Raw genomic sequence first — 11038 nt, 5'->3', positions numbered from 1 at the left:
TTCCTGCATCCACTTCATAAGGACTGTTGGTCTGTAGTTTTCTTGTCCTGTTTTTGTCTAGCTTTGATACAAGGGTAATGTTGGCTTTATAGAATGAGTAAAGGAGTGTTCCTTTCTCTTTAAACTTTTGGAAAAGTTTGAGAAGAGGTGACTTCAGTTCTCCTTTAAATGTTTGTTGGATTCACTGGTGAAGCTTTCAGTCCTGGGCTTTCCTTTGTCAGGAGACTTTTGATTACTGATTTAATCTCCTTACTAATTATAGGTCTACTTAGATTTTCTATTTCTTCATGATTTAATCTTGGTAGGTTTTGTGTTTCTAAGAATTTGTCCATTTAGTCTACGTTATCCAATTTCTTGGCATCTAATTGCTTACAGTGTTCTCTTATTTTTAAATTTTATTTCTGTAAAATCAGTAGCAATGTCCCCACGTTCATAGCCGATGTTTAGTAATTTGAGCCTTCTCTCTTTTTTTCCTCAGTCTATCCAGGTAAAAGTTTGTGAATTTTGTTGATTTAAAAAAAATCCAGATTGTAATTTAATTTTTAATCTATAAGGTTGTTTTTCTAAACTGAAGACTTTATTTTTTAGGACAGTTTTAAGTTCACACCAAAATCAAGTGGAAGGTATGGCCATTTTCCACAGACCACCCCCTTTTCTCACATGCAGAGAGCAACCCCGTTATCAGCAACCCCATCGTGGGGACTCGATGGTGCCCCATGGGTATGTTAAGCTACTCTCACTTTTATTTGACCCTTTTTCCTTTTCTTCCTCAGATTTGATCATTTCCATTGCCCTATTACCAAGTTTACTGATCCTTTCTTCTCGGAGAGTGCTTCTCCCACAGAAACACATTTCTGCGTGAGACTGTTTCGCGGTCTCTGTGCTGCAGAATGAGCTGTGTGGACATTGGGAAAATGAGTTTCTGGGAGAAGTCAGAAGGAATGGGGTATAGACCTGAGGATAAGAAGTTGGGGTCTGGGGAGGTGGGCGGCCGGTGAGAAGCTACTGATGCTGGGGCAGGTGAAGGATTGAGGGAGGGGGATCATGTCCAATTTTGGGTGTGTTTGATGTCGCTGTCCTGGTGGGGAGTGAACCCCACTGTTGATGCATCTTCAGCATCTCTGGAGACTCACGGAGGTGCTGCTGGGAGTCAGGTGAAGAGAAGAGGATGGGACTGATGTCGGGTGGGCCCTGAGGAGCAGTTGTATCAGGAGAGATGCAGGGAAATTGGGTTGGGGGTAGGAACTCAGCCACAAGTGACTATGGGAGTGGAAATCCTTGGGAATTCACATGTTTTGCGGGAAGACCTGGGCTCACCAGAAGACTCAGAGTGAGAATAGGCCAAGACAATAAGGGAAACTCAGTGTGCCTTCGGGGCCACACGAGCGAATGAGAGGAGCTGGACCTCCCTCCTTGCCCACACAGTGATGGGGTGAGTGCAGCTGAAGACCCAGAATGATGTGGTGGGATTCCTGTTGGTCTGTTTGCTTGTTTCAGTCTTTGATCTCGCTGTACAGAGTACTTCCTGGGAGAAATCTTTTACCATGGAATACAAACTTTATTTATCTGTGTATTTAGCATTTATTAATATCTACCAAGTGCAAGTTGCTCGAGGAAAGTCATCAATGAATGAGACACTCAGGCCACAAGGGGGCTTATCCCCAGAAGGAGAGAGAGGGAGAGAGAGAGAGACACGTGAAAACCAACCACGATACAGGCAAGAGCCAAGTCAGTGCTCAGAGACATTCAAGGACTGTGTGCATTAGTTCTGGTTGGAGAAGAGCTACAAGGAATCCCATGAATGAACGTGTGCTCTCCCCGAAGTTCCTACTTCTTTCTTGATTTACTTCTCTTTCCTGTTCAGAGAGAAAATAGGAACATCTCACCTGGTGTAAAACACATAAAACCCATCCTAGGACCCTAAGAACAGAAGACGTGTTGCAGAAAGTACAGCGTATCATTCATGTGGCTGGTTTTCTGTGTCTGCAACAAAGGTTCTGAAGAACAATCTCAGAAGGCTAAGAAGGTGGTGCTGGGCTGAGGGGCAGGCCCTGGGGGCCGATGTGTCCCCTCCCTGTCTCTGCTGGTGTCACCACCGTGTGGTCTTGGATAAGATTCCACTTAATCTCTCTCAGTGCTAGATCAAGTGCACAAGGAGGACCCCAGCCGCTCATCGGATTGTTGCCTCAAATGAACTAATGCTCGTGAAATGCTGGGTAGGCTAAATGCTAGATTTATTTTTATTATTCTGAAAAGAACATCGAGAATTTCACATCCATGAGGTTAATCATATTCTTTTGAATTTATATTTTCTGTGCGTATGACTTCTTGGATTAATGAACTCACTCCATTTAAAACCTGTATAATTAAGTCTTGCTTTCATTTGTCCAAAAGTGACCTCTTTCCAATTTTGACTCGGGGGCACCTCAGTGTCTAACATGTAAGAATTTAATGCCTTGGTCTGTCTTCTTCTGAAATCTAATCTGTCCCTTTTTTGTTCCCTTTCTACTTTTCTTAAGGTTCTAACACAATAACCCATGCCATTGAGCGCTCCATGAATCTCACAGGTATATAAGGGGAGGCACCATTTTCTGTTTTATTGGTGATAACTTTATCGACAGTTGTCAGTGGTTTATGAATTTTTCTGACAGCAGCAGCAATGTGAGCCAGAACTTTAAGGTACAGTTACATGGTATTTTCCAAAATGAGCTCTCTGCAGCACCGTTCTGTGAGGGCTCACTCGGGCATTGCGTTGAAAGGATTCTCCCTTAGGAAGGAGTTTAACAAGCACGGGAGGGACTCCTGAATATCCTGTGCACCTGAAATACAGTAGGTTGTGTTTCCTGAACTGGTTTTTCCATAGGGAATTGTCTTGTAGGACTACTCAGTGTTCTGGGAACACAGTTTAGGAAATGCCGATTGATAGTACGTTGTAGGTGCCACTGAGAGCTTAAATGCACTTTATTCTAGGGGTAATTTTCTCCTGAGGACATCACCCCATCTGCTGGAAGCATTTTTATGGCTTCTCTGATCGTTCAGACCCTTAGGCAGCCAGGGAGGAAGATGCTCTATTCCTCAGGGCGTCCCCTCAGGGGGACACTCTATGAAAGTATCTGAACTGAGCTAGAAAGAACAGCGAGTGGCAGCTTGGGGGGGGGGGGGGGGGCAAAACACCTTCCTGGTGTCATTTTCAGGATTTTACTAAACGATACCATGTTACTGAAAACTTGAAATCAATGATCTCATCGTATGAAATAGCCTGGTTACCCTCGGAGTGTCTAAGTTCTCCAATTTCTTTCCTCAGTGGGCTTGAGAGGTGAGGTGCAGGGTGTTTTTCCGTTTCCCAGGGTTTCCTGTTCAAGTCCTCCCCGAGCAGACAATGTGAAAGCCCCCTTATGGGAGATCATAAATATTACCATACAATTCCTGGATTTCTCTGATATCGCCCGGCGAGAGCTTGAAATTCTCAGAGTCCCTGGCTCCGTAGGTGGGGTACATGACAGAGTCGGGATCGGACGAATGTCTCAGGCCCAGAGAATGGCCAAGTTCATGGGTTGCAACAGCCAGGAAGTTAATTCCTACGACAGAAGAGCGGCACATGGTAATGACGGAAGCAGCCATGTAAATAGAGACATAAAAGATTTGTAACAGGAAACAGAAAACACCATCTGGGGAGGACTCACGGGCGGGGACGGCTGAGGACAGTCACAGGAGCTTCAGTGTCACCCCCTTGCTGCCATTGGAGAAATGACAGTTCTGTCCCTGCGGCCCCCCGCCCTAGGTCACTTGGCAGTTTTCTGGAGGGAACGCAGAGGCATGTGGACGCGGGCTTGAGCCCCCCGGAGACGCGGACAGACGGACAAACATGTCAGTTCCTCCCCTGCTGCTCAGAGGCAATTGCTTCTGCTGTGTGGGGCTGTCACGGGTGTGAACCCCCCGGTACCTGGGGACAGGGGCTAGTCGCTCACAGACGGGGGTGCGGAGTGTCAGGAGAGGGAGGCCGCTATGAGGACGCCCACACTAAGGGCAGCATATCCAGGCGGCATCAGCTGTGTTCCATTGACTTCCTTGTCCTCCTGTCTGTCCTTCCTTCCTCAGACTCACAGAGGGGAAGCTGCGGGTCATTCGCAAAGGGGACGCGGCGGCCAGTGTCCCCGCATCAGGCACCTCCATGCTGTGATCTCCCTTCGCACAGGCCCCGACCTCCCTCTCCAGGATGCTCGGCAGCCGTGTGATTTCGTGTAACATATTTACTTATGGAATCATCTCCACTTCATATTATTTACCCCAGAGATTTTCTTCATTAGTGCTCTGGGGGGTCTGTGGTCTCCCATGACGGGCTGGGCCGTGGCGTGGGCTCCTCTTGGACAGTGAATGATCTTCGAATGGTCTACAACTCCCAAGTATCATAGTGAACAGTGAACGATCTCAGAATGGTCTACAACTCCCAAGTATCATAGTCTCTTCTTCCCTTTCTCCTCCAGGAAAACAAACTTACTGCAGTGCCTGGGAGGCTCAGGCAGCTGAGTGTATGTCTCTTGATTTTAGCTCAGGTCATAGGCTCATGGTTCGTGGGATCAAGCCCCACGTAGGGCTCTGTGCTGACAGCATGGAGCCTGCTACAGATTCTCTCTCTCTCCTTCTCTTTCTCTCAAAATAAATAAATAAAACTGAAAAAGAGAGAGAGAGAGAGACTCAGAGTCCTTTTAAATGCTTTCTTTTTGTGGGGCACCTGGGTGACTCAAGTCAGTTAAGCGTCAGACTCTTGATTTCGGCTCAGGTCATGATCTCATGGTTCCTCAGTTTGAGCCTCCACATCAGGCTCTGCACTGACTGCATGGAACCTGCTTGGGATTCTCTGTCTCTGTCTCTCTCTCTGCCCCTCCCCACTCTGTCTCTCTCTCTGTCTCTCAAAGTAAATAAATAAACTTAAAAAAAAACCCCTGAAAAACACCTTACTTTTGGGAAATATAAAGAACTCTAATTTATCAAATTATTAAGGTATCCCAAACACTATGCTAAGCGCTGCATAAACATTATCTCATTTAATTTATTAAAAAAAATTTTTTTTAACGTTTATTTATTTTTGAGACAGAGAGAGACAGAGCATGAACGGGGGAGGGGCAGAGAGAGAGGGAGACACAGAATCGGAAGCAGGCTCCAGGCTCCGAGCCATCAGCCCAGAGCCCGACGTGGGGCTCGAACTCACAGACCGCGAGATGGTGACCTGAGCTGAAGTCGGACGCTTAACCGACTAAGCCACCCAGGAGCCCCTATCTCATTTAATTTAAACAACAATCCCACGAGGTGGGAATTATTTATAGTACCATTTCATAGGTGGAAACTGAGACTCAGAGAAGTCAAATAACTTGGCTAGAGACACACAGGGAGTGGCTGGTAGAGGCCCAGCAGGGTGAACCAGGTGTGGTTTGCACTCCCTTCCAGCTCCCATCCACACAGCATTATAAGCATGTGAAATGAAATAATGCGTTTAGAGCACAGGGTACAGTCATCGGCAGCTAACGATGGGTCAATACTTATTACTGCTTAGAGCAGTGATCAAGTTCAGACGTTTGCAAGTACGTGCAGGGGAAGAGTGATGAGGTGCTGACCTAGACCCCTGCCGTCGGCCCAGCGCTCGTCCTCATCGAAGTGGGCGTCTCCTCCCAGGCCCGGCCCAGGTTCGTAGGCATGGGCCAGTGTGCCTCCTGGTCCGTCAAATGGGTAGAAGTCCCCGTGAGCTGAAACAAAGAGGGCGGTTGCCTTTAGTGACTGTGGCTGATACAGTGACAGCAGCTATGAAGCTCGGCCCCGTCCACAAAGTCCACATGGGGTTACCAGCAGGGCGGTGTGCGTGTTTATGGGTCTCAGGAACATTCTGTTTCAGAAAACCACTGCTCAGCCCCGATAACCATCCGAGACTGAAAGCTTGGCATGTGGGTGTCACATTTGGTCCTGGGCAGGATGGAGAATGGGTGGGGTATCACGTTTGGGAACTTAACGTGTGTACCTTTTAGGAGCTTTTCCTTGAAAGCCTAGCTAGTTCTCTGCGGGCAGAACAGATGGTCTCTAGGAGAACCGTGCACCAAGTGTCAAAATGAATTTTGCCAAGCGCTTTTATTTGTGATGTAGGGATGTTTGTTTTTGAACTGGTATGAGGCTGTATCCAGTTTATCCATTTCCTGAAACCCGGGAGCACCATGAGCAATGACTTCTTTCTGCAATGTTCTCTTTGACGTTGTCAGTACCGTGCCGGAATTCAAATTTCAGCTACAGTCACAGCTCCCGGGCAGTTTCAACATTAGGACAGACTGGAAAGAACAGTATCTTTCTCTAAATTGGCATCATAAAACACTAGCCATTAATAGCCGTTTGTGTATATGGGTTGTATCTCTGGAAGCCCTATAATCTGAATGCTCTCATTTTCTGCTTTTCTACTCCACTGTTGGTAACAGGTCATCGGGAAGACCACTGGGCCTTTGGAAGTTATAACCCCTTCTCTTGGTTTAGTGTTGATGTTACGTACGTTGTAACCTGTCCCATAGATACACACATATGCATTTACACATCTATCAGGATTTATGCTACAAAACAGGGGTTGGTAAACATTTTCTGTAAAGGGCCAGATAATAAGGAATTTAGTATTAGTGAGCTTGGTAGCACCTATCACAATTGCTAAGCCCTCCCACTGTAGCCCCAAAGCAGTCACTGATAACAGGAAAATGAAGGACCATCACTAGGTTCTATTTTTTTTTTAATTTTAATGTTTATTTATTTTTGAGAGAGAGAGAGAGAGAGAGAGAGCGCTTGCAAGTGGGGAGGGGCAGAGAGAGAGGGAGACACAGAATCTGAAGCAGGCTCCAGGCTCTGAGCTGTCAGCACAGAGCCTGACGTGGGACTTGAACCCGTGAACTGTGAGATCATGACCTGAGCAAGCCAGACGCTTAACCAGCTGAGCCACCCAGGTGCCCTGTCACTGTGTTCTAATAAATATTTATTTATAAAATCCTGGAACTGCCCAACAGAGAAAAAAGGATAAAAATGTATTTACAAAAATGGATGGCAGGCCAGGTTCAGCACATGGGCGATGATTTGGCACCCCTCTGGTGGCTCTAGAGGCACCTGGGTGGTTTAATCTGTTAAGCGTCCAACTCGTGATTTCATCTCAGGTCATGATCTCAGGGTTCATGGGATTGAGCTCTGTGTGGGACTCTGTGCTGACAGTTCTGAGCCTGCTTGGGATTCTCTCTCCTTCTCTCTCTGTCCCCCCTCCCCCACTCATTCTCTCTCTCAAAATAAACTTATTAAACTTATTAAACTTATTAAAAAATAGTGGCTCTACATTAACAAACTAGAAAAAGTATAGTGACATATATACATCATTATATATGTCTATATATAGATCATTATCTATTATATATGTCATACGTATATCATATTGAAAGATCGTATGTATAGAAAAGATCTTAAATCCTGAAAAGAGGAAGGTGCTGCTATAAATAACAAGCAAAACAGCACCCAGGACTAGCCTGCGGGAACCCTCCTTACCTCCTCTTGCAAAGCCAATCACGATATCGGGAATTCCCAGCACAACTCTCCTGAAGGATAGTGGGATCTCTTTGCTCCACATATTCAAGGCCTTTGCCACTAAATGATCCACTGTGACACGTGGTAAGTCTCGAGTGTACGATATGATCCTGGTAGCAAACAAGAAGACAACGTTTGACCTCCTAGGAAGAGGGTTTTACTGGTCTCTGCCCGAATGAACCGAAGGAAAACTAACCTGTAGGTGACCACTCTGGAAGTCCACTTTGGCCTGTTTCTGGATGGCAAGTCTTCTCCGGTGTCCGGAAGCCCGCATCTGGGCTGTCGCATTACCACTATCACGCGGGAGTCCAGCATTCCAGTCACGGGCAGGCGGAAGAACTTCTGCATTTCCTTGAGCTGGGCTCCGAAGCTGTCGGCATCCCTCGATTTGGCGTCAGATGGGTAAAATCTCTTGAGATACTCCTGTCGGAAAGAAGAAATTGTTCTCTCATCGTATTTACTGTCTTTTTCTTATGTCTCTGAGGTCTATGCATCATCTTTGCCTCTGGCTCCTGTGGACTCCAACGGTGGTTTGAAGACAGAGTCCTTACACGGTCATTAAGTGAAATAAGTGTGCATTAATGAGATAAAAATTTAGTATCGATAATGACACATAGTCATTCCATTTCGTGAGCAAAAGAGTCCGTCCATTTTCCTTTTACCCCATTAGATGTTTTGAGGAGAGACCCACTGTGCCCTTTAGAAACCACAGGCTGGCTTGTACTGGCCCGTCAGGAAGAGCACCCCGTGTGTCCCCGCAGGGCACAGCAGAGACGCTGTGGGGAGGTCCGAAGTCAGCAGCCACGCCTGAGATTCTCGAGAGGTCTGGCCCTCGTGGAGGTTAAAGGGTCTTTAAGTTTTAGTCCGGGGAAGGATATTGTGAAAGTATTTTGTTGAACGTGCATATTCTCTGGGGGAAGATAACAAAGCTCCTAACAGCTGAATGATGTGCTCGGGGCCACCTATCACATTAGTACCGGAACTGGCCCTGTCCCCTCACTGCCCGTGCTGGGTTCTTTTCATTGCTAAAGCTCCAGCAGAGCCCACACCTCGAGGCTGCAGGACAGGGCAGGTCTGCCAGGTGTATTCCATGTACAGCTGGGGCCTTGGCACTTTCTTAAGGGACCCGAGTGTCTGGATAGGAGCATGGCAGTTCAGCAGCCTGAGTAGCAAAAAGTAAACAGTGAATGCAACAGCGCCAGCGGCTTCATGAGAGCTTGTACTGAGCACCTGTCACTGGCAGGGACAAGACCAGGATCCTCACATACATTTAAACTCGAGCCACCCCGGGAAGTAGGGACGGCTTTGTCATGATGAGTCATGGCTCAGAGAAGGAAATCAGCACAGGGTCACCCCATGAGGAACCAAAGGAGACACATTTTGTTTTCTTTTTTCTTTTTCTTTTTTTAAAGTGTATTTATTTATTTTGATGGGGAGAGAGAGAGAGAGAGAGAGAGTGAGCAGGGGAGGGGCGGGGGACAGAGGGTCTGAAGCGGGCTCCGTGCTGACAGCAGACAGCCCGACATGGGGCTTGAACCCATGAACCCTGAGATCATAACCTGAGCCGAAGTCGGACACTTAACTGACTAAGCCCCTCAGGTGCTCTGCAAAGAAGTCTTTTTATCCCCTCCTGAACTACAGGCCTTACACTACACTCTTTTGGAAGAGATCTTTTTGCATCCTTGATATCAATTTTCCTGCTTTCTCTGGTTTATTAGAAACCGGCGCACTAAGTACAGGGGCTCAGTGTTCTTGCAAATGTACTGCTTCGGGGGAACCAGTTATATTAACCTTGTGAAATCACTGCTTTGCAGGTAAAAAACAGTCAAATGTTAGGAATTTCGCACGGTACGGGGAGTTTCTCAAAGTCAGAGTTAACGTGAGACACAAGTAGACTTTTCTTATGCTTAAGGCTTAAGTTTATGAACAGTGCTCGGGAGGAAACAGTACCGAAAATTAACTACTTATACTTATTAGTTTGCTTGTGAAGTCGTATACTGGAAAGACCATGGTTTTTGAACCAGCAAGACTTGCCCTTGACTCCTGTCGCTACCATGACCAAGTACGGGAATCCACGTGACTTTCCGTCCGTGTCCTGGGATAGAGCTGCAGGTTCCTTGACACACAGCACAGTGCAGCCCGTATGATCAGAAATGGCCTGCACGATAGTTGGCATTGTTATCACTCGCTTCTTCACTACAACAATCCCATGAGCTGAGTATCTGTGTCCCCCTTGGGCGAAGTCACCAGTGCGTGCCCGCCCGCCGTCCCCGTCGGCTTGTAAGCGGACAGCTGCCAACTCTACCCTTGTTTTCTGATTTCAAGCCACCACCAGGAGTCCTTAAGAGTGACACTCAGCTCTCTATGGAAAGAATCTCCAGCCACAAGAAGTGATATCAACAACTTCAATTTGTTGAGGGGGCACCCCCGTGGGTCGACTGCACCGTTGTCCCCGGTTTGCACGGGGAATACCAGAGCTCACAGAAGGGCACTAACCTTCTCATGTCGTCTGTGTGGTGAGGGAGGAGGGGCGGGAGCGGGAGCCCAGTTTGGGCAGTGCTCCCCGATCGAAACCCATATTCTACATAATCAGAAAAACTACCCCAACTGAAAAACGCGCTTCCGAGCGGCAGGGACATACCTGAGCCTGCTTCCACTGTGACTCACTGTGGCCGCCCGCCTCCCGGGGGAGCGGCAGGGCTGGGCTTTGGGGCAGCAGACACAGGACACACAGCACCGCGAGCCGCATGGTCGCTCCGCATTCTCTGCCGGCCGCTGCAGAGATTTATATAGTTGTCAGCCCTGCATGTGGAAACCGGTGACTCATTTGAGTGTTTTCTTTCTTTTCGGTGTCTACAGAACTTTGGAAGCATGTGTGAGTTTTCATTAATGGCCACAAGGAAGTTTTATGTCCTTATTGGCAGGAAGCCCACAATGTATTTTCCTTTTTTCAAAGGATCCCCCCCGCCTTTGGTGTATAAATTTAACCATGAGAAAACATACTTTATTTGCCAAAATGAAATTGCTACTTAGACTCGTCTTTTCAACTTAAAATGTTGGGGAGCATCATTTAGGACTTACCGTAGCAGGATGCATCTTAAAAGAATTTTTTAAGAGTGTGAAATGCAAGGAAAATTACCAAAAAACATACAACTAATCAACTAATTATTAAGCAAACGTTCTTTAATAAACACCAAAGTCAAGGTTTGAGTCCAACTTCTTTATTTTTATCAAAGATGAAATGGAAGCCAAAATGACAGTAGCCAAAATGACTCACTTCCCCAAGGTCACAGGGTTACTTGCTAGTGGTCCTGACAGCCAGCCCAGAGCTGTTTCTATCACACCAATCATCAGCTCGTTTTGTCATTATAGTCAACATTTCTTGGGAGAGCCCCATGGCTTTTGACTAGAATACATCATGGAAAACCCCTCAGATATGCTGGAGCTGAAA

General features: G+C 46.9%; 1 protein-coding gene across 1 annotated transcript; it reads right to left on the bottom strand.

The window, feature by feature from the left end:
* Nucleotides 1-1744: 1744 nt before the first annotated feature.
* Nucleotides 1745-10336, bottom strand: MMP7 (matrix metallopeptidase 7). The gene is made up of 6 exons (XM_060604558.3): nt 10229-10336; nt 7784-8010; nt 7549-7697; nt 5613-5741; nt 3417-3578; nt 1745-1856 (listed from the first exon to the last, which is right to left on the bottom strand). Exons 1-6 carry the CDS (start codon nt 10334-10336, stop codon nt 1828-1830), a joined length of 804 nt encoding a protein of 267 aa, XP_060460541.3. The 3' UTR covers nt 1745-1827.
* Nucleotides 10337-11038: the final 702 nt, after the last annotated feature.

Source organism: Panthera onca, chromosome D1, assembly GCF_046562875.1.
Source record: "Panthera onca isolate mPanOnc1 chromosome D1, mPanOnc1 haplotype 2, whole genome shotgun sequence".
Classification (NCBI taxonomy): domain Eukaryota; kingdom Metazoa; phylum Chordata; class Mammalia; order Carnivora; family Felidae; genus Panthera; species Panthera onca.
Note: the sequence above shows the minus strand (reverse complement) of the source record. Positions and strands in the feature narration are given on the sequence as shown.

What these genes read in the sequence shown, in the direction of transcription:
- MMP7 (XM_060604558.3), bottom strand. Translation starts at nt 10,336, where the DNA reads ATGCGGCTCGCGGTGCTGTGTGTCCTGTGTCTGCTGCCCCAAAGCCCA. An exon ending in GATTGGCTTTGCAAGAGGAG is followed by an intron (nt 5,742 to 7,548) that starts GTAAGGAGGGTT and finishes TCTTTGTTTCAG; the next exon opens with CTCACGGGGACTTCTACCCA. An exon ending in AGAAATCCAGGAATTGTATG is followed by an intron (nt 1,857 to 3,416) that starts GTAATATTTATG and finishes CTCTCTGAACAG; the next exon opens with GAAAGAGAAGTAAATCAAGA.